Source organism: Thalassophryne amazonica, chromosome 1, assembly GCF_902500255.1.
Source record: "Thalassophryne amazonica chromosome 1, fThaAma1.1, whole genome shotgun sequence".
NCBI lineage: Eukaryota > Metazoa > Chordata > Actinopteri > Batrachoidiformes > Batrachoididae > Thalassophryne > Thalassophryne amazonica.
Window position 1 is genome coordinate 28,953,317 of NC_047103.1, and position 24,085 is coordinate 28,977,401.

Below are 24,085 nucleotides of genomic sequence, written 5' to 3' on the forward strand. Positions count from 1 at the left end.
GGCGGACTCATCCATTACCCAGGCTGAAGTCACCGAGGTGGTTAGAAAACTCCTCGGTGGCAAGGCTCCTGGGGTGGATGAAATCCGTCCTGAGTACCTTAAGTCTCTGGATGTTGTGGGACTGTCTTGGCTGACACGCCTCTGCAACATCGCGTGGCGATCGGGGACAGTGCCTCTGGATTTGGCAGACCGGGGTGGTGGTCCCTCTGTTTAAGAAGGGGGACCGGAGGGTGTGTTCCATCTAAAGGGGATCACACTCCTCAGCCTCCCCGGTAAGGTCTATTCCAGAGTACTGGAGAGGAGAATTCAACCAATGGTCGAACCTCGGATTCAGGAGGAGCAGTGTGGTTTTCGTCCTCGTCGCGGAACACTGGACCAGCTCAACATGCTCCATCGGCTGCTCGAGGGTTCATGGGAGTTCGCCCAACCAGTCCACATGTGTTTTGTGGATCTGGAGAAGGCGTTCAACCGTGTCCCTCGGGGGTCCTTTCCTATAGGCTATCCGGTCCTTGTACGACCGCAGCAGGAGCTTGGTTCGCATTGCAGGTAGTAAGTCAAACCTGTTTCCAGTGCACGTTGGCCTCCGCCAGGGCTGCCCTTTGTCACCGGTTCTGTTCATTATTTTTATGGACAGAATTTCTAGGTGCAGAGGGGTCTGGTTTGGGAATCACAGAATCTCGTCTCTGCTGTTTGTGGACGATGTGGTTCTGTTGGCTTCGTCAAATCAGGACCTTCAGCGTGCACTGGGGCGGTCTGCAGCCAAGTGTGAAGCGCCCGGGATGAAAATCAGCACCTCCAAATCCGAGGCCATGGTTCTCGACCGGAAAAAGGTGCTTTGCCCTCTTCAGGTCGGTGGAGTGTCCTTGCCTCAAGTGGAGGAGTTTAAGTATCTCGGGGTCTTGTTCACGAGTGAGGGACGGATGGAGCGTGAGATCGATAGACGGATTGGTGCAGCATCTGCAGTGATGCGGTCGCTGTATCGGACCGTCGTGGTGAAGAGAGAGCTGAGTAGGGGGGCAAAGCTCTCGATTTACCGATCGATCTACGTTCCGATCCTCACTCATGAGATTTGGCTCATGACCGAAAGAACGAGATCGCGCGTACAAGCGGCCGAGATGAGTTTCCTCCGCAGGGTGGTTGGGCGCTCCCTTAGAGATAGGGTGAGGAGCTCGGTCACTTGGGAGGAGCTCGGAGTCGAGCCGCTGCTCCTCCACGTCGAAAGGAGTCAGTTGACGTGGCTCGGGCATCTTTTCCGAATGCCCCCTGGACGCCTCTCTGGAGAGATGTTCCAGGCACGTCCCATTGGGAGGAGGCCCCGGGGAAGACCCAGGACATGCTGGAGGGACTACATCTCTTGGCTGGCTTGGGAATGCCTTGGGGTTCCCCCAGAGGAGCTGGGGGAGGTGTGTGTGGACGCGACTCCGGATAAAGTGGAAGAAAATGGATGGATGGATGGATGGATGGATGAATGTATAAATGTTGCGAAACATAATTCTGCTCTAACAATAATACTGAAAGATCTCTGAGGGCCCTTCCACCCCTGCACAGTTGTACATTGGTTTAGTCCAGGTGCACAGGCTGCACACTCTGCCACACACCGACACACAGATACACATCCCAAACGGGATCTCACAGCATGAGGAGTATGGGGTTAAAATTGTCTCAATATTTGTAAATGCACACAGGGTGATCTACAAATAATCATTGATTTGCAAATGTGTTCAGATATCCACAAATGCAAATTTCATATTTGTAACTTGTAAATTGGTCTTTGCAAATAATGTATTTGCAAATATAAAACTTAATTTATAAAAAAAAATACATTTGTAAAACTGGAAATTGTATTTGTGAATTGAGTTTCAGCATTTGTGGATCACCAATTACACACATTCATCGCTTTCCTCTGTGACGTAATTTTGAGACATTCTTTTCGCGAAATCGACACAGATCGACAAACAAATGCCTACTGATTTGCAAATGCACACTCACGCACACTGGATATCCACTAGATGGCAGTGTGGTTCCATTCATTACACAGCCGTCTATTTAGATCAGAGCCATTTGACTCATTTTGACTTCTGATATGAGCTGGACGGACATGGACGGACAAGGAGAGCAGTCGCCATCATCTAATGTAAGTACAAACAACTTTTGTTGTCCTAACTTAAGATAAGACTCGACTCGCTTGATTATGTTCCTTCTTGACGAATCGCGATAAAGTCAATTTTCCCATCAAGGTCCACGCTAGTTGATACATAATCAAGCGAGTCCAGTCTTATCTCATGTTTATTTCCTTTTTTTATAAAGCGGAATTATTTTAGCTATTTTCATGCAGTGTGGAAATACCCCTTTACTAAATGATGAATTGCATATATATGTGAAAGGTTCATATCTGTATAGTCATTAGATTTTTTATTTGCACATTGCTGGACAATGTTTAATATTTCATTCATTTCTATTTTTTCAAGAAAAATACTGTTGACATTGTCTTTTATAGTTTCTAGATCAATGTTATCATTTGGAATTTGTTGGGGCAAGGTAGGGCCAATGTTTTTAAAATAATTATTGAATTAATTTGCTATTTCTAATTTGCTACTAATTTCAACTTTATCTTTAATAAAATGATTTGGAATATTCGGTGTTGTCTTGCCTTTTTGCAAGACTGTGTTTATTACACCCCAAGTAGCTTTTGTGCTTTCTTTATTTTGATCTAACAATTTGCTGTAATAATCCCTCTTTTGTCTTCTTATAATTCCTAATAGTTTGTTTTTACATGTTTTATACCTAGTTTCAGCATCTTTTGTTCTTAGTTTAAGAAACATTCTATAAAGGAAGTTTTTTTTTTCTTGCAGGCATTTTTCAGCCCATTTGTCATCCATGGATTATTGATACTTTTTTCCGTTGCTTGAGCACTTGTTTTTACTTTTTGACAGTGTTTGTCATAGAGGCTGACAAGATGTATCAACATTGTCAGTATACACCAAATCCCAATTCTGAATTCTAAGAGCTTCTCTAAACACTTCCACTGCCTTGGTTGGTCTATCTCTTACAAATATTATACCTTCATCCTGGGCAGTAGTGCAAAAAGTATTTTTAAAAATTGCAAATACTGGAAGATGATCACTCACATCTATCATTAAAATACTGCATTTTAAATTCTTAATGTATTTGTAAATATATTATCAATATTTGTTACACTATGTGTGGTGATCCTAGTTGGCTTGTTTATCAAGGGATTTAAACCAACACTTTTCATATTATTTGAAAATTCATTAGATGCAGTTGAGTTTCTCAAATCTATGTTGAAGTCCCCACATAGAAACATTGATTTGTTGTTGATTTGGTCAAACATCTCTAGTATCTTATCTGTAAATATATTCACACAAGATCCAGGCGTTCTATAAACACAACTTACTATAATATTCTTATCCCTTTCATTACAAATTTCTACAGTAAGAATTTCCATCAAACAATTCACTGTCAATGTTTTCTCTTCGATAACTTTGCATTTCATATTTTTATCTATGTAGAGGGCAACGCCTCCTCCTTTTTTGTTTATTCTATTTAAATAAAACATATTGTACCCTTCTATCTGAACAGTATTAATATCATTATGTTTCAACCAAGTTTCTGTAACTGCAGTAACTTCAAAATTTCTTTTTAACTGATTCAGATACTCAGTTATTTTTGCTAAATTGCGTTTTAAACTTCGACTATTGAAATGAATGATGGACAGTGCTTTGTCCTCATTTTTACCCATTTCAGCATTATATTTTTGAGCTGTATAGTATTCACACTCATTTTTGACCTTACATAGCAAAATGGATTCATCATATTTCTCTAAATCGTAAATTTTGTCATCATCTGTATCTATATATGTATTATTCATGTATGTTTCCATAGGAGTGACTTTCCAACCTGTTATTCGCTAGTCAGTTGTCCCAGTCCATTCCAGAAGCAGTCATTTCCTCACTCCAGGCATTTATTGACCAGATTTAAACCTCTCGAGTTCTTTTATGTCATTTATCAGCTTAATAGATTTGTCCAGATCCTTGATGTACACATTCCCGTTCCGTGTCCAAGTCCCAATGATTTTCTTCTGCTTTCGTAGCAGCGTTGCCTCCCTTGTGAGAACTCCTTTTTTCTTGGTAAGGTGTTCGTTTATACACACATTTGTTCCTTTCAGAGTTCTTGCTTGCATTAGAACATTGCTCCTCTGTTTCCTGCTAATAAAACGAATGACAAAAGCAGGCCTTGATTTCTCAGTTTTTTGTGGCAATGTATGGCTAACAGGTCCTTGCAGATGTTTATACGTTTACTGTACTGCAGTTCTTCCCTCGGAGCATCTTCTGTCTCTGCGTTAGCTGCCGCCCTAGCGTATGAGCAGCATCTCATTTCGAGCCCAGAGATCACGAGGTTGTCTCTCCTCGTATACTGCTCCAATTCATCAACACATTGTTCCAGCGTATGTATCCGTTGGTCCCTTTCTCTGATCATAGCTTTCAGTGCTGCTTCTTCATCCAGAAGTTTGAGCAGACTCTGTTGTTGTGTTGTTAGATGTGCTAACGCGCCAGACATAAAGTTCAACGATCGTTTGATTTCCTCCATATCTTTAACAGCTGGCATGGTCTCACTTCTGCCTTTATGTCCAGTTTATTTGTACTTTCTGTCCACAATGTTTGGGCTAACAGGCATCAGCATTACCCCGAAAGTGGTGATGTTGCGTACAAACCGGCAGCGCCGCAGCGTAATCCGAATCCACGGGGGTAGAGCCCTTTTCAGTTGATCCGTCCAGCAACAAATCAAAACCTAGCCGAAAGGCAATGACCTGGCCGAACTGTTATCAAACTTTTATGCAAAAATAGAAAGAATATTGTGCTGCGATCTTTCTTGAAGCCATGTCTCACACCAGAACTGGAAGTCCGTCAATCACATCAATCAATAGTTAGGGAGGTGACCAAGAACCCAGTGGTCACACTGTCAGAGCTCCAGCATTCCTCTGTGGAGAGAGGAGAACAACCATTTCTTCAGCAATCCACCAATCAGGCCTGTATGGCAGAGTGGCCAGATGGAAGCCACTACTTTGTAAATGGCACATGGCCGCCTGCCGAGTTTGACAAACAGCACCTGAAGGACTCTAAAACCATTACAAACAAAATTCTCTGGTCTGATGAGACAATGATTGAACTATTTGGTGTGAATGCCAGGCATCATATTTGGAGGAAGCCAGGAGTCAAAAGAGTGGCATCACTTTAATGCGCTTTGAGCTTCTGATTCAGATGGAAATGTGTTATATAAATGGAGTGATTTTACCAAACTTGTGCACATTCTTTATTTCCGTGTGCAGAAGTACAAGATTATAACAATCTTGATCATTTGTATGACAAATCTTCACAACTACTTAAGTTTTTTTTCCCTTCTTTTTTTTCCTCCCTTGCTTTGATGCAGATTTGAATCATTTTCTGGGCAAATTATTACTAAGAAACAAGGTTGGGTAGGATTACTTTGAAAGAATACATGTGGATTACTGTGTAGGCTCTCAGTTGTCCAGGTGGTTTCCATAGTAGAGAAGCTTGAATCTTCGACTGGACTGGGTTGCTTGACGCGAGGACGTTTCGCTTCAAAGCTAGCCTTAGCTAGCCTTAGCAGTCTGCCTCTCGGTAGGAGGGGTCTGGTTAGGTTTAAAACTCCAGCTTTTGTGACTTCAGATCATTCTTCTCGACAAGAGTCAAGACAGAAGTCAGACCACCAGAGCAAGAATTTTAGCTGAGGAAGCTTCTGCGATTTGAAGCGAAATGTCCTCGCGTCAAGCAACCCAGTCCAGTCGAAGATTCAAGCTTCTCTACACATGTGGATTACATGTATGCATGTACATACATTTGGATTACTTTTAATCTGATTACTTTTGGATTACATTTCAAAGTAATCCTACCCTACCCTGCTAAGAACATTTTACTCAGTATCACCGACCATCAATCAAACACTCTTCAGAGCAACGGCGGCACATGTCTGAGAGAAACATACAACTTTTCAACATCTAATAACTCTTTTGGTTTAGTATTAACTGTGATATGAAACTGACACTTTTCTTATCAAAGCCTTCACGGCCACATTGCTCAAAGGTCTTCCATCTACATGCAGCAATGCAGCTCATGGGAGCTGTTATTATCTGCGTGCGGGCAGCATCACTGCGGGGAAACAGCAGATTAACAGCAACAGACAGGAGATATAAAAATCGGAAAGGCAACAATGGAGGAAAACAGCTGGAGGTGTGAGGAGGGCGACTGGAATAGCGGCCAAGAAAATATAGGAGGCAGCGGGAACATGTCAGGTTGGACCTGTCCAGTTCTGTCTGCTACATTCTGACTATCTGACCCCTGTCAAGCCTGGTTTGTTCCACTGACAAAGCTTGGCCATTTTGTTCTTGACACGAGGTCAGGCTTTTTAGCACACCTTGCATGTTGTGCACAAGCATGAATTTGTTTATGCTCTGTCTCCCGCGTTCTCTCTCTGCGAGCGTGCGTGTAGTGCCGGTGGTGTTTGTATTTTAATGTCTCTGCCTATCAGATCTCTCTGTGTATCTAGAGAGTGCGCTTTTAGGGCCCCTGGCAGTCAGGAAACTGCAAGACAGTGTGTTCAAAAGGTAAAACCGGATCAGAGGTTCCAGCCGGGGTTGTAAAGGATGGTGAATGCATTCGCTTCTCTGGCCTCATCCTGCCGTGTTCCACTTTCATTACCCATCTTTCTGGTTAGACTTCAAAGTGCTCAGGAACCACACAGTGCAATGTCATTTATGTCCTTATCGTAAGACACAGTCGGACCATTTAAGTTATTTTTAGTATTGAGATGTGTCGCTCTTTAAGTTTTGAACAGCAAACTTTCCCACAAAGCCGTGAAGTCACCTTGTGCCTATAATACTTGGTGTCCTTTTTTTTTCTTGTATTTTTTTCAACTGATTATAATAAATTCGTTATGTGCAGTGACATTTGTAATTTGTAAGTTTTGTCCCTCTGGGGCATTCCTTTCATCTGCAGTTTGTGATTGAATTGTTCCAGGTAACCTCTTGTTAAATGAGACAGATATGATCGTGAACCCTTATTCCTGTTGCTTGTTCCTTTTTGTTTGGTGTCTCTGGAGAAGGTCCATATGGATGCAACATGTTGATTTAGCACAAGTTTCATGCTACATTCCATTTACCTCAAAGTGGTAACTGGGAATTACATCACACCTGAAGTATCTCACACCATTTTCCACCACTAGTCTGTAAATAGTCCACTAGAAAGTCCACATGGAAGAGGACAGATGGCACAGAAGAGTCATTACTGTTTTAATTTACTGCGTGATTTGTAGCTTGGTGTAGCCGGCCACTGCTCAACTGTTGGTTGCATGTGGCATTGATGAAATATCAGCGCCACACACAACCATATGGAAATCCTTAATCATAAAGAATTAATATTAAATAATCAGTGTTAGACATACTACAGCTTCATGTGGTTATAGTTTGATTATAGTCCTGCACAAATGTTTTTTTTACACACATTTAATGCATCATAAAGGTATTAAATTTAATTTAACCTCTCTTTAACCAGGTTAGTTCTATTGAGATCTCTTCTACAAGGGAGACCTGGACAATTAAAAATGATGAAAACCTGATAAATATTCATCAATAAATGAAATGTGGGATAAATTTCAATTTTAATGATAATTAATTTGAAAATTGGGTTCCATATATGTGTGATTTTTCAGTACATAAGTCGTACCAAAAAACGAGCTCAAAAAACTATTTTGAGAAAAATGTGACGTAAACTATGAGAAATTTTGTTACTTACAAAATAAATTATTATTATTATTATTATTATTATTATTATTATTATGTAATAATAATAAGGGTCGCGTCCCTACGCCTTCGGGTCGGGGACAGGTCTCTCACCGTTGTCTCGGCCTACGGGCCGAGCAGCAGTGCAGAGTACCCGACCTTCCTGGAGTCCCTGGGAGGGGTACTAGATAGCGCTCCGACTGGGGACTCCATTGTTCTCCTGGGGGATTTCAATGCCCACGTGGGCGGCGACAGTGAGACCTGGAGGGGGGTGATCGGGAAGCACGGCCTCCCCGATCTGAACCCGAGTGGTGTTCAGTTGTTAGACTTCTGTGCTAGTCACAGTTTGTCCATCATGAACACCATGTTCGAGCACAAGGGTGTCCATAAGTGCACGTGGCACCAGGACACCCTGAGCCGGAGGTCGATGATCAACATTGTAGTCATATCATCTGACCTTCGGCCACGTGTCTCGGACACTCGAGTGAAGAGAGGGGCAAAGCTGTCGACTGGATCCGCTGGGAGGGTAGGAAGCCGGTAAGACCTGGCAGGCCCAAACGTATCGTGAGGGTCTGCTGGGAATGACTGGCAGAACCCTCTGTCAGTGAGGTCTTCAACTCCCACCTCCGGGAGAGCTTCTCCCAGATTCCGGGGGAGGTTGGAGACATGGAGTCCGAGTGGACAATGTTCTCCACCTCCAGTGTCGATGCGGCTGCTCGTAGCTGTGGTCGCAAGGTCTCTGGTGCCTGTCGCGGCGGCAATCCCCGAACCCGGTGGCGGACAGCAGAAGTAAGGGATACCATCAAGCTGAAGAAGGAGTCCTACTTATCTTTGTTGGTAGGTGGGACCCCAGAGGCAGCTGACAGGTACCGGCAGGCCAAGCGTGCCACAGCCAGTACGGTCGCAGAGGCAAAAACTTGGGTCTGGGAGGAATTTGGGGAGGCTATGGAGGAGGACTATCGGTCGGCCTCGAAGAGATTCTGGCAAACCGTCCAATGCCTCAGGAGGTGGAAGCAGCTCTCCACCAGCACTGTTTACGGTGCGTGTGGGGAACTGTTCACCCTGACTGGGGATGTTGTCGGGCGGTGGAAGGAGTACTTCGAGGATCTTCTCAATCCCATCGTCACGTCTTCCGAAGAGGAAGCAGAGACTGGGGACTCGGAGGCGGACTCATCCATTACCCAGGCCAAAGTCACTGAGGTGGTTAGAAAGCTCCTAGGTGGCAAGGCTCCTGGGGTGGATGAAATCCGTCCTGAGTACCTTAAGTCTCTGGATGTTGTGGGGCTGTCTTGGCTGACATGCCTCTGCAACATCGCGTGACGATTGGGGACAGTGCCTCTGGATTGGCAGACCGGGGTGGTGGTCCCTCTGTTTAAGAAGGGGGACCGGAGGGTGTGTTCCAACTATAGGGGGATCACACTCCTCAGCCTCCCCGGTAAGGTCTATTCCAGAGTACTGGAGAGGAGAATTTGACCGATGGTCGAACCTCGGATTCCGGAAGAGCAGTGTGGTTTTCGTCCTGGTCGCGGCACACTGGACCAGCTCTACATGCTCCATCGGGTGCTCGAGGGTTCATGGGAGTTTGCCCAACCAGTCCACATGTGTTTTGTTGATCTGGAAAAGGCATTCGACCATGTCCCTCGGCGCACCCTGTAGGGAGTGCTCCGGGAGTACGGGGTCCGGGGTCTTTTTCTAAGGGCTATCCGGTCCCTGTACGACTGCAGCAGGAGCTTGGTTCGCATTGCCGGTAGTAAGTCAAACCTGTTTCCAGTGCACGCTGGCCTCCGCCAGGGCTGCCCTTTGTCACCGGTTCTGTTCATTATTTTTATGGACAGAATTTCTAGGCGCAGCCAGGGTGTAGAGGGGGTCTGGTTTGGGAACCACAGAATCTCGTCTCTGCTGTTTGCGGATGATGTGGTTCTGTTGGCTTCGTCAAATCAGGACCTTCAGCGTGCACTGGGGCAGTTTGCAGCCGAGTGTGAAGCGTCCGGGATGAAAATCAGCACCTCCAAATCCGAGGCCATGGTTCTCGACCGAAAAAAGGTGCTTTGCCCTCTTCGGGTCGGTGGAGTGTCCTTGCCTCAAGTGGAGGAGTTTAAGTATCTCTGGGTCTTGTTCACGAGTGAGGGATGGATCGAGCGTGAGATCGATAGATGGATCGGTGCAGCATCTGCAGTGATGCGGTCACTGTATCGGACCGTCGTGGTGAAGAGAGAGCTGAGTAGGGGGGCAAAGCTCTCGATTTACCGATCGATCTATGTTCCGATCCTCACCTATGGTCATGAGATTTGGCTCATGACCGAAAGAACGAGATCGCGAGTACAAGCGGCCGAGATGAGTTTCCTCCGCAGGGTGGCAGGGCTCTCCCTTAGAGATAGGGTGAGGAGCTCGGTAACTTGGGAGGAGCTCGGGCTTCTTTTCCGGATGCCCCCTGGACGCCTCGCTGGAGAGGTGTTCCGGGTACGTCCCACTGGGAGGAGGCCCCGGGGAAGACCCAGGACACGCTGGAGGGACTACATCTCTCGGCTGGCTTGGGAACGCCTTGGGGTTCCCCCGGAGGAGCTGGAGGAGGTGTGTGTGGATCGGGAGGTCTGGGCGGTTTTGCTTGAGCTGCTGCCCCCGTGACCCGACTCCGGATAAAGCGGAAGAAAATGGATGGATGGATGGATTATGTAATAAAAATATAGCTCACATATTCACTTTTGTTGCAACTGGTTTTGTGTGGATTTCTGAGGGGGGATGATAAATTATAAATTTGGAATGCCTAAAGCCAGTGGCGGGCACAGATAACCAAAAAATTAACTTTGATAACAGATAATCAGATAACTGAAAAGTTATCTTTGATAAAGATAAAATGATGAACCACCCAAAAATGTATCGGAAGTTACAGATAACCAATAGATTCCAGTATTGTCTCTGGTACATGTGCAACTACTGACAAGCTAATTTTAAGTTTTAACACCACGATCGCTTCTGGTAGCATCAAAAGTGACAACAGACCCAAAAAAGAGTCAGTACTTCTGTCTTTGAACATCTTGCCCCCTGCTGGAAGCTCCTGTTTACTACATGCCTTCCAGCACAGAAGCAAGCTGAGAGGAGCCATGAAGCTTAACTCTTTACTCAATCACAGCGCTGCCATCAGGCAGAGGTCTTGGAAAATGAAGCAATGCTGAGTTATGGTTTGGTGTATAAATAAAATGAATACTGATAGAATACATTAATGTCAATTCTGTCATTTGTACAAAGTTAAAATATAACATATATCTTTTAATGTTGAATAATGCACTAATTCTGAAGTTTTGTAACAAACACAGACAGATCGCAAAGGAGTCTGAGTAAAATGTGCCTCCGCTAACACTGATTTGGGTGAGTCATTCATTATGTAAACCAACACGTTAATGTGACGTGTCGTGTGATGGTGTTTACAGATAAATGTGCTTTTGTAAAATATTCCATTATTTTATTTGTAAAAACAGGCACTTTCAAAAAAAAAAAAAAAGCCAAGTTGTAATTAGATACGATGTATACTAAACGATCCAGCGTCCTGGATCGTTTAGTATACATGGAGTAACGAGCTGTGTTTAACATCTCACGACCACCTCCTGATCCCCGATCGTATGGTCGAATGAAAATCAAACCTGATTTATATTCTAGTCAGCCGTCGTGAGGGTATCCCGCTGCTGAAGCGCTACAAGCATCCAAACTCTCGCACTGTGCATGTGCAAACACTGCAGACCTGCCTTGTAATGTTTTTGTTGTTGTTGTTTTTTAACTTTGATGTCTCCTATCAAGAGTTTTTGTGAATTAAGTTTGAAAAAAGCTTCTGTTTACATTTTGCTTCTGGAAACACGAGTCTGATGTGTGGTTTTTGAACGTACGTGTGAGAATATAAATTGGGTGCTCTGAACTTTTACACCGTGCGGTTCTGTGGTACAGTTTGAACTGGAACCGAGTACAGTGATTGAAAATATCAGCCCAGCTTCAGGGTCAATACTGCCATGAACACTACTGGCCAGTAGATGGCAGTAGAGACCTTGAAAACCTGCCAAAACAAAATTCCAGATAATCTGTGTGATTGTGTGATACATTTAAGATGCGTGGAATTTAATAAACGCAAACACAATACCAATGTCTATAAACCCAGAGAATATATTCACGAGAGTTTTAAGCACTAGAGTTTAATGCTGTTGTCCGTAGAGCCTGATCAGAGTGTTTCAAATGCATTTCTCATGTGGTGAATGTACTGAGTTACCCATAATGCACCTGGACACAGCATGTCCACTCTAAAACCTTAAAAATTAGCGCATTACTTTAAAACTAAAACATATATCTGATATTTTAATTTTATAAAACTTCAGACATGATGTTAATTTAAATAAATTGTCCGAAATTAAAATGGTTAAAATTTGAACCATAAGTTAAAAATGTATGCCTCTGGATGACTTGGGTGATATTGCCTGCGCGTCAGTATGGGGTTAAAAGAAATGAGTATTTTGTGTGTGAGTGACCGTTTCTTCTTTGCCTGCAGAGGATAGAGCAGTTTCTTCTAGAAGCAGCTCTCCTCTGTTTTGCAGAGTGTAGGACTACACATCTGCTACGAAACATTTAACAGGTAGGTGCTCACCTGATTGAAAATTTTATAAGTGTTTGTACCTGTTCAGCTTTATTTACCACGCTATCAGTCTAAAAATTATCAGACAAAAATTTATTGCAAGATCATTAGTCCGATAATGGTTTTTAAAGTAATCTAAAAAGATAATCTGATAATGAAAACATTATATTCGATAATTAGCGGTTATCAGATTATCGAAACTGTGCCCACCACTGCCTAAACCCTTTGCACAGTACTGTATGTCTATGAATTCTTCCTCCCCTGACGGCCCAATAACTAAACTCATTATCATTAATGAAGAAAATAGCTATCAGATATTATGACTGCTTTGTGTAAATTGAACTGTAATATGACTAGTACACATTGCTCCTCAAAAGTTAAAACACTCAGAACACTTAAAGACATATACATGCACACAGGGGTGGCCAAATTCGGTCCTCGAGAGCCACCTTCCTGACACTCTTAGTTGTCTCCCTGCTCCAACACACCTGAATCCAATGAAAGGCTCATTAAAAGTCTGCTAACAAGGCTCATTAAAAGTCTGCTAACAAGTCCTTTCATTGGATTCAGGTGTGTTGGAGCAGGGAGACAACTAAGAGTGTCAGGAAGGTGGCTCTCGAGGACCGAACTTGGCCACCCCTGCTTTAGGTGTTTGATCAGAAAATACTTGCATTGCTAGATTTTATTCATCTGGCTGGACTCCTAACTACTGTTGAACGGTGCTGGCAGTGCGCCAACTTCGCACATGTGCGCAACTTTCAGATGCAGCCAGTGGTCATCATGTGCTGGGCAAACAGTTCCACATCATGCCTGCTACAGAATTAGGAGGTGTATGTGTAAAATACATGCATTACAGCAGACATCCCAGTTCAGCTGCATTGCAGGGCGCTCCCCTGAGCCTCTGACACATGCACATGCCACATACATGTTATTACATGACAACATTTCCTTCGCAATCCATGGCCGGGGTCCAGTGGAGGTGGACAAACGTGGCACAGCATGTCGGCAGGCTTTGCTGTGACCGATCGATCTCAGAGCGCAATCAGCCGCGATTAGATCATTTCAAATGCTGTTTTGATGCATCAGAAGATCTAAATTGCGGTCAGGTGGTCGTCAGATTATATATAGACTGCCGAATAGGTGTCCCATCTGAAGGTTATTTTACTTGATATTATTTGTTACATTCCATCTTACCTTTTTGAAGCAGTGTGAGCTTTTTCATGTTCAATGTGATTTATTTTCAGCTATTGTTCAAGGTGATATACACATTATGTTATTTATGTATCAAAAAAAACCAAAACAAAACAAATATGCTACATTTCATGCTTGTCAAGGGAAAATAAACTTACTTCCAAAGTCGCGTATGGTGAAATTCTTGTTGTGTATATCTTCCTTTGGTAATTTGAAGGAAAACTGCTGTCCAGCAGCAGGTAGATCTTGGTCTTTTGCACTGAAGGTCTGAATCACCTGTTGTGGGGGGACAGAAACAAATAAATAAAAATTGAAATAACTTATTGTGGACATTCTCTCTCTCTCTCTCTCTCTCTCTCTCTCTCTCTCTCTCTCTCTCTCTCTCTCTCTCTCTCTCTCTATATATATATATATATATATTTGTGTGTACAATAAATACATAAATAAATAAAATAATTTTTTTCAAGTGGTGTTTGTTTAGAAGTTTTGATTTATAATGGTCTTGGTGGAATCCATTTAAAATGACATACAGTAGTGTTCAGAATAATAGTAGTGCTATGTGAGTAAAAAGAATCATCCAGGTTTTGAGTATATTTCTTAGGTACCAGTAGAAGGTACCAGTAGATTCAGTAGATTCTCACAAATCCAACAAGACCAAGCATTCATGATATGCACACTCTTAAGACTATGAAATTTGGCTATTAGTAAAAAAAAAGTAGAAAAGGGGGTGTTCACAATAATAGTAGTGTGGCATTCAATCGGTGAGTTCGTCAGTTTTGTGGAACAAACAGGTGTGAATCAGGTGTCCCCTATTTAAGGATGAAGCCAGCACCTGTTGAACATGCTTTTCTCTTTGAAAGCCTGAGAAAAATGGGATGTTCAAGACATTGTTCAGAAGAACAGTGTAGTTTGATTAAAAAGTTGATTGGAGAGGGGAAAACTTATACACAGGTGCAAAAAATTATAGGCTGTTCATCTACAATGATCTCCAATGCCTTAAAATGGACAAAAAAACAAAACAAAACAGAGAAGCATGGAAGAAAATGGAAAACAACCATCAAAATGGATAGAAGAATAACCAGAATGGCAAATGCTCACCCATTGATCAGCTCCAGGATAATCAAAGACAGTCTAGAGTTACCTGTAAGTGCTGTGACAGTTAGAAGACGCCTGTGGGAAGCTAATTTATTTGCAAGAATCCCCCACAAAGTCCCTCTGTTAAATAAAAGACGTGCAGAAGAGGTTACAATTTGCCAAAGAACACATCAACTTGCCTAAAGAGAAATGGAGCAATATTTTGTGGACTGATGAGAGTAAAATTGTTCTTTTTGGGTCCAAGGGCCGCAGACAGTTTGCGGGATGACCCCCAAATTCTGAATTCAAGCCAAAGTTCATAGTGAAGACAGTGAAGCATGGTGGTGCAAGCATCATGATATGGGCATGTTTCTCCTACTATGGTGTTGGGCCTATATATTGCATACCAGGTATCATGGATCAGTTTGGATATGTCAAAATACTTGAAGAGGTCATGTTGCCTTATGCTGAAGAGGACATGCCCTTGAAATTGGTGTTTCAACATGACAATGACCCCAAGCACACTAGTAAATGAGCAAAATCTGGTTCCAAACCAACAAAATTAATGCCTCGCAAATGTGAAGAAATCATGAAAAACTGTGGTTATACAACTAAATACTAGTTTAGTGATTCACAGGATTGCTAAAAAAGCAGTTTGAACATAATAGTTTTGAGTTTGTAGCATCAACAGCAGATGCTACTATTATTGTGAACACCCGCTTTTCTACTTTTTTTTTTACAAATAGCCCAATTTCATAACCTTAAGAGTGTGCATATCATGAATGCTTTGTCTTGTTGGATTTGTGAGAATCTACTGGTACCTTGTTTCCCATGTAACAATAAGAAATATACTCAAACCCTGGATTAATGTTTTTAGTCACATAGCACTATTATTCTGAACACTACTGTAACTGAAAAGAATGTTCTTAAAGCTTTTTGGCAGAAAAGTTTGTTTTTTAAAGGACAAAAAAAAAACAAAACAAATACAGCGCCACACTGAGCAGAATTGTCAACATGTTCTCAAATGGTTATGACTCAAAAGAGTCAGTTTAACCTGCTGTGGTCCATGGACACACCAATATGTCCAAATGTTTGACATCATATTTCGCTTAACAGATCAGAAGTTCACAGAGATTTTATTCAAGCACTTCCTACCAAAAAACTGAATGTCAGCTCATGATTCAATCCCTCTGGAAGATGACTGATTCAAAGCCAATCCAGAAGGCTGAGGAAGGTCACATGGGTCTGCCTGCCAGAGGCCGCAGCCATGAACACAGTGGAGGGTTCACATGCCAACAAACACTCAAAAATATGAAAATTACAGTACTGTCAGTCTGAAAACACTTTTAATTCTTTATTAAGTTTTACAGACAAAGATAACTGTCATGGAAAAACATGTGGAGAGATCCCTCCACCCCGCAGGATCAACAAGCTCCTCTACCCCCAAAAGTAGTAAGTGGATATTTTTGTAAAGACACAACACTTTTTTTTCACTGAAGGATATTTATGAACATTATTGAATGAAGGTAGAATACAACTAACTGGAAATGGTGAGTGCTTTTCGTTTACAAATATGAACTGTGTCTGCCAGGGGCAGTTTCCAGTGGTTGGATCTGCTGCACTGTACTGCACTTTTTGTAATTTGTTGACATTCACTCACTCATCTTAAACCTCTTATCCAAGATCAGGTTGCAGGGAGCTGGAGACTATCCCAGCAGTCATAGTGCGTGAGGGGGAGTACACCCTAGACAGGATGCCAGTCTGTTCCAGTACCACATACAGACAAACAAACACATCCACACCTGCACGCACACCTCTGGACAACGTAAAGTTTACAATTCACCTAACCTGCATGTCTTTGGATGTGGGTGGAATCGCCCAGAGAGAACCCACACAAACATGGGGAGAACAATGCAAACAAACTCCACACAGAAAGACCACAGGTGGGAATTGATCCCATGACCTTCTCAATGTGAATCAACAGTGCTAACCACTAAGCCACTGTGCTGCCTATTTATTTCTACATTGTTTTAAATGTTAAATGTAAATTCACATGAATAAAAATATATATTCACTTAAGATTTGGAAAAAAAAACCTACGTTTCTATACAGTGTTCTAGACAAATATGTGTCACATATTCAATAACTGACATTCTTTTGACCATTTTGATATGCAACACATAGGCATTACTCTAAAATAAAGTACTTAAAATGGAAATTAGAAAGTACAGTAAAACTGACAAAACATCTTTGGACCCCAGAGGGTTAAAGACGACAGTCAGATTCATGCAATTTTGTATACAGTCACTGTGCATGAAACTGCTATATTGTTAAAATGTATATCTTACTTCAGTTTAACAGATTAATTCTAACAGAAATTAGTAGGGAGTCACAAACACAGGCGGTTGGTTTTTGCTACATATTACATTTCATTACAACCTTCTTTGTTAAGAACTCTCACTCCTACATCAGTCTGAAAAATTGGTCATTTTGCATACAACTAAAATGTTGCTTGACACCTTAAGCCTCGTTTACACATAGACGGTAAACTCTCCCGGAAGCGTCCCGGCAGAGATTTTACCCCCTCCGGGCCGTTTTAGGGATCACACGCCATAGTTAATGCCGGCGCACGGGGGCGTGGTTTGGTTCCGGCTTCACCGGGAATCGTTGAAAAAATTATTCAACATGTCAAATAATTCCGGGAGCGCTCCCGGAGAAGTGGCCTGACGACGGAGATAACGGAACAACGGCGTTTGATACTTTTTAATCGCCGTATCATCCCGCCCCTTCCTGTAGTGCCGCAGTTTACACCGCCGTAATTGGCGGCCGGCATTGTATCCCTAACCAACGGCGTGTAAAACGACGATAGAGCCCACATCGGCGTCCTCAAAGGCATTTTAACCGGCGACAGAGGCAGACAAAACGGCGGCGCTAGCGGAAAGTACGCTGTTCTAAACACCACCTCCCGGTTAATGGCGCTCCAAACGGCCGATAGGCGGCGGTCAGTATAAAAACGCTAGCGCGCTACATGCAGGCCTTTCACTCGCGGCCAGCTCCAGATATTTTTGCAGAGAAGCTTCAGTATGCCTCCTAAAATAAAATTGGCAGCAGCAAGGACTTACCAAGAGGTCTGGTTCAGAAGCATAGGGTAGTCCTGTGGTGCAGACGAGCAACACGTTGAGGAGGGAAAAAAGGAGAAAAAAGAAAAGGCTGAGAGGTGAGCTCCCTGTCACTCCCTCCCCCTGCACTGACAGCTGCTTCAGCCTATTATACTCTAGGGGCGGTGCCTATAAGCAAAAGTTCCTGGAGTAACGCAGGATTTGCCTGGATAAATCCAGCGGTACACAGGGCATTATCGGCGGCAGCAGAACACAGCCGTTCTCACGCGTGTCTTAACCAGCGATTGTAAAGGATAGAACTGAGTATTAACCCCCGTTGCCTAACGTGTGCCGGATGCTATGGCATCAAAACTTCGCTTTATTCAGCGGATTTAGCGGCATTTTATCCGCGTATTTGCGGCTAGTATGGCGCTCAAAACACCGGCGAAATGCTCCGCCCCTTTCCACCGCGAAAACAGCCAGAACTACCACGAACTTCGGTCTATGTACTACCGATGGACAAAACCGTCTATGTGTAACCTGGGCTTTACTGTGAAGACTCTCCAGTTTTGAGCTTCACCATACCTCTGCCCTCCTACAAACACTCTGCTGATTCCCCCACCACTGTACCAGACAGCTGACACCTCCCTACCTGCTCCTTTTCCCACAACGTCTCTGAGCTGCTTTGCTATGTGACTTGTGGTGAAAGACGGCTATTTTACCAAACTGAACCCTTCAGAATTTCTAATGTCACAGGCCCCTTGGTACTGCATATTGTGGATGTGATTTTGGAATAAAACAAACGCCTGCACAGCACGCTCTTGGTGTAATCTTAATAACCTCTAGACCACAGTATAAAGTACCAAGCGCAAACACATTTGGAGTACTTCCAATTCCACTTTGCCAGAGGGTGTCCAGTTTGTTGACCTCAGAGTTGTATCTCTGCTTTTTGCAGATGATGTGGTTTTGTTGGCTTCATCAGACAGTGACCTCCGATATGCACTGAGCAGGAGTGTGAAGTAGGAAGCGATGGGGATGAGAATCAGCAACTCGAAATCTGAGACCATGGTCCTCTGTCAGAAAAGGGGTGGACTGTCCCAACCAGGTCAGGAGAGAGTTATTGCCCCTAGTGGAGACGTTAAGTATCTATATATATATATATAATTCAGAATGGTTTGGGGATGTTTTACAAGGCTGGGACAGATTCAAATTATTGTAATTATTTTCACTGGGGAAAATTCCTTTAAAATACGAGCAGATTGGCTTACGAGCTTGGTCATGGAATGAATTAAACTCATATCTTAAGGTTCCACTGTATACATAATAATGTGGCCGGTGAGTGTATATTCCAACAATCGGACATTTTCAACCCTTATTAGGTCTTTGGGTCTTTGGGTCTGTGGGACCAGTTTTCACTTTTTACCTTAAACTAAATGAGTAAAAAAAATATTGATTCAAACTACGATTCACTGGCCTTGGCTTATTTTCTGTGAGGAACATAAATCAGAAAACATTTTTAATGACGCACCCCCATATACTCCACTTCACATTTATTTTACATACAGGGTCTTCGAGTCGACTGGACCCGGGGCTAGTTAAAGTGTGGAAATCATCGGTACTGTGCACCCTTATTTTCCCTTTCTGCTTTCTGAGAGAGAGGAGAAAAGCAGGTGAAAGGGCCCTCGGTGTGAGCTCCCACAGTGTGCACCCACTGTTCCCACACAACGTTGCAACCTTGTGCGGGAACTGCACCCACATTCCCACACATTTCTCCTCTGTCTTGCGGGAACCAATCTTGGAGACTTGGTAAGCATACCACAACTGATCAAGATGGCAAAGTGAACCCTCTTCCCCCTCTCCCCAAGACAAATTTCTCCCTAGGCCAACTGATGAAGACACTTTGACACTGACTTTGCTCAGGCTGCCTAACAGTTGATATTAGAAAAGAAAGAGGGTTTTGATGATGATGCAGAGGAAGAAGTACATATGTAATAAACACATAGTGAAACTCTGCCCCTCATCTGTGGTATAGCCTGGTATGAAAATGGCTGAGTTCAATGGAGCAAATGTGCTGTTCAGACAGATGTTATGTGCAAACTGACCTGAGTAGGTTGAATTTTTAATGAAATTCAAATAAATAATACACTACAATTTTGGGAAAAAAAACTTGCTTTATTTGTAAAATTGTTAATTATTTTCCAGTTATGCCTGTTTTATGATGCATTTCCTTATTTTGTTACATTTTAATAAATTTAAATTTATTTTAATAAATTAAAAAAACAACAAAAATGAGTGGCATTTCTATTCATACAGTAAATGTGTTTTAACAAAGGTAAAAGGAACAAATTTAACATATGTGGTTTATATATTACTTGCAATAAACATCTGATGAGGATTTTAACCAAAAAAGTGCTTTGATTATGTTGAATTAAAAGACTGAAAATGCAATGGGCCAACCAGACCCAGTAGGACTCCCTGTGTAACAACAAAAAAAGAAGACCCTATAAGGGTCAAAACAGTAGCATCCCTCTGAAATGTGAGGCTGCTCTTCTTCCTTGTCTTTCCAAACATTTACATAAAAACAGTCAGCTGTTTCTCCTGCTTGGTTATGTCCCAGTTACAGATTATTTCCCATGAGGGTGTTCTTCCACAGCGTGTGGCACTTTAGAACAAGTGCTTTGCATGTTTTTTGAGCTCTATGTGAGCAGATAATCATCAGGAAAGGCTTGTGATGGATTTTATGAGAGAAGATCTGCAATTCCTTATCATCTGCCAGCTGTGCACAACACCTGGTCGAATCACAGTAGAAACGACTGGCATGAAAATGGTGGTGGAAAGCATTTATTCTGTTGTGGAGGGCAAGAGAACAAGGAAATGTAGCTAAGCGGAGAAGAAAACGAAGGCGAGAAGAAGCAGCCACATGACAGATTGTGCGATATTTTGCTCTCTTTCTTTCCATTTGAAAAATTCCAAAGGTGATGATCTGAATGACTTGAATGTCATCCAGATATTACAAAGGATTACCGACATCTTGTGGAGACATCTTGTGGAGGTTAAGGCTTTAAAATAATTCATTGTTGCTGAAAAATCAGTTTGTTTAAAATCAATAATATTGCGATAGCACATTGATGGTGTGCAGCTGAAAACAAGGCATATTCTGTTCTCCTCAATGAAAGGATGAGGCTCAACATGATTAGGACGTTTTCGTTTTTCTTTTTCATTTTTCTCTTTTCCAAATTCTGCAGCTGCAAAGACAAACTGGGTGTTGTTTTTTTCTCAAAGATGTTTAATTGAATTTAATGAAAGTCCAGGCAGACCCATTTCTGCAGCTGGGGTCTCACTGTGAATATATTTAATCTGTTTTCCATCCAAAAAAAATAAACATACCAATCAGGCTGGTGACTTTAAAATAAGTGTAATTACGATAGACAGTAAATTGCCATAAATCTGTATGTCTTACCTCAGTGATGAACTAGTGATATCCAGAGAATGTATCCCAAATCTCACCTAATGCATGCTGGGATAGTATACACCCAGTTTTGTAACATCACAGCTTTGGATAAAATTACACAAAGAAACAATGATGTGATATCCCAATCAATTAATCAATAAATTATGTTCTAAGGATGTTTTTTTTATTTAATTAAGAATGAAGATGTATATGTAGAATGACAATAAAGGCTATGTGATGATCATTATGATTAAAAAGTTGCTACATTGTAAATCCTGATAATTTTAATAACAAAAGTTGACACCTGACACAGATTGCATAAATAATTTTAAGTGGCACCAACTTTCTCAAATTGTATGAAAAAAAAATGAATACAATGAATTTATTCCTCTGCATTTAACCCATCCTAATTACACAATTACATGATCTCCCTGCATCAGTGAGGCAATCAGACTCTGTGGAGACTTTCAAGTCCAGATTGAAGATGCGTTTGTTTTCTCTTATATAATTAGCATATTGTGTTATTATGCTTTTTATATATTATATATATATATATATATTTTTTTTTTGTTTTACTTTTCTACTCTTTTATTGTGCTTTTTATCTTTTAATTCTGCTCTTTGATCTTTTGGTCCATTTTGTTTAGTTATTTTTTAGTTGTTTTCTGTGAAGCGCCTTGAAGTGAGGCTGTCGTGATTTAGCGCTCTATAAGTAGGGAGGGGTGTTATTTCAATAATTTTTGAAATCTATAAATGTTTGCATGGAATATGGAAATATACATGGAATAAACCATAGCAGGATAAATTTTGGGTCATTTGGTTCCAAAAACCCATATGGATGGAGCCAATGAAGATGTTGGGTTAAAAAAATCGCCAAAAATATCGACAAAAATGTCATATCTTGAGAACCGCTGCACCTAGAGACTTGAAATTTGACTCCAAATGTTGCTTGACCCCAAGTTTATATTCAACTTCTATAGTAACAATAAGCCTATCTGGTGTTTTTTAAGAGTAACTGACAAAAAAACAAATTTCAGTACATATGTTACGATCAATTATAACAAACAAAATCTATGTAGTTTTTATTTCAGGAACATCAGTTGAGTATAACCATCACATGTAAAGCATGACATGGCCACAATGAACTAATTCTAAGCAACAGAGTGGTTTTCTACGTCAACAGCACATATACGACACACGCGTTACTTGAAATTTTCAAACGTTCCGTCCATATGGGTTTTTGGAACCAAATGACCCCAAAATTATACTGTTATGGTTTATTCCATGTATATTTCCATATTCCATGCAAAAAATGTATAGATTTCAAAAATTATTGAAATAACACCCCTCCCTACTATAAGTTGAATAAATTGAAACTGAATAAATTAACAGTTAGACACAATCCAACCACTAGGAGCAGTGGACTGCCGCAGCCTGGCGCTTAATAAATAATGAATGAATGTGTGTGCCGAATAAATAAATTAATTCATTCATATTCAAAAACAGAAAAAAAAAAAAAGCTGATAAAGAAAACAATTTAACAATGCACCGATGTGCCTGAAAGACTGTAGGCAGAAGCACAAGCTTATAAACACCCACCCCTAAATAATAACGATATTTGAAAAAAATGTAAATCAGTTTCAAAAATAAAAATAAAAAAGAAGGTTAAATTACCTTATCAGGTTTTATAGTGCACCAACTTTTTTTCATAATAATTAGTCATCCTTTAATTTTAAAAGCTTTGTGACACTTACACATATACCATGATTTCATTCGGCAAATGATTCAAGCATGACAAATCTGCAGTAAACTTTATGTATGCCTTCATATAGAGGCCGCGGTCGTCGGTTGATTGCCACGTTCCCCAGAATTAGTGCCACATCCCGACTGCGGTGAGCAGACTCCAAGTATTTGATAGACTGCCAAAGAAGCTGCTCAGTCAGAGCACAAACTGCATATAGATGCTGGTTAATGTGCTAATTTACAGGCACAGGTGCTTTACCATGTGCACAGGCAAATTTTCCCCTGCATCTTAAATATATCATCTGAAATGTACTCGTGGTTGCCGATATGCAAAGTACTGCAGTGTTTTATGATTGCTTTTAAACCTGACTCGAACTCGATGACCCAATCATACTTCATCATTTACGAGTAGACTCCCGGTCTGTGCTGAAGGGTTCTCGGCAAAATCCGCTGAAATAGTGTTTTATTCAGGTGACTTTGAATAAAACTCTTTGTTACTGCAGGTATTAGTGTGGGAGGGAATGTGCATTTGGGGGGGGGGGCGCATAAACACCTTTTCTGTGTACTACTACTGCACAAAATCAGTATTTACTTCTGTCAATGCATGTTTTACGTGTATGTGGTTATTTCTATATAAATTCACACTTTCCACATTCACTTCAACAGTTTTAACACTATGCCTTGGAAATCTCAAGTGACACTAATTGACTGCTGTCAGCTCAGTGACAAGACCAGAAAAAAAAAAAGTAAAAAATTCTTAACATCAGAAAATTTCCATTTCTTAAATGCATAAAATTCCTACCTGTCCCACTTTGGCATTTTCACACACAAAGGTCTCATAAGGACTGGAGAGTTCAGGTGGGAACTCGTTGATATCCAGCACATAGACAGTGACGCCAACCCGACTGGTGAGAATTGGACTGTCTGGATCAAGAACACAACACAGGAATCAATCATTGATACTGGTTTTCATCACAAATGCACAGAGACAACAAACATTTATTTTTCAATTTGTTTGTTTGCGTTTCTGTTACTTCTCTGAAATGAGGACGACATGTATAGTGACTTTGTCTGTTCCTGCATCAGAATATTTAGCATGTG

At 41.7% G+C, this 24,085-nt stretch overlaps 1 protein-coding gene across 1 annotated transcript in view; it reads right to left on the reverse strand.

Annotated features, from left to right (window-relative positions):
* Positions 1-24,085, reverse strand: part of LOC117507786 (cadherin-12-like) — a 243,027-nt gene that overhangs the window by 21,345 nt on the left and 197,597 nt on the right. Inside the window, exons 8-9 of the mRNA XM_034167590.1 lie at positions 23,787-23,908; positions 13,778-13,895 (exon numbers count right to left, since the gene is read on the reverse strand). Coding sequence (XP_034023481.1) covers positions 13,778-13,895; positions 23,787-23,908 — 240 coding nt within the window. The remainder of the gene's footprint in view (positions 1-13,777; positions 13,896-23,786; positions 23,909-24,085) is intronic.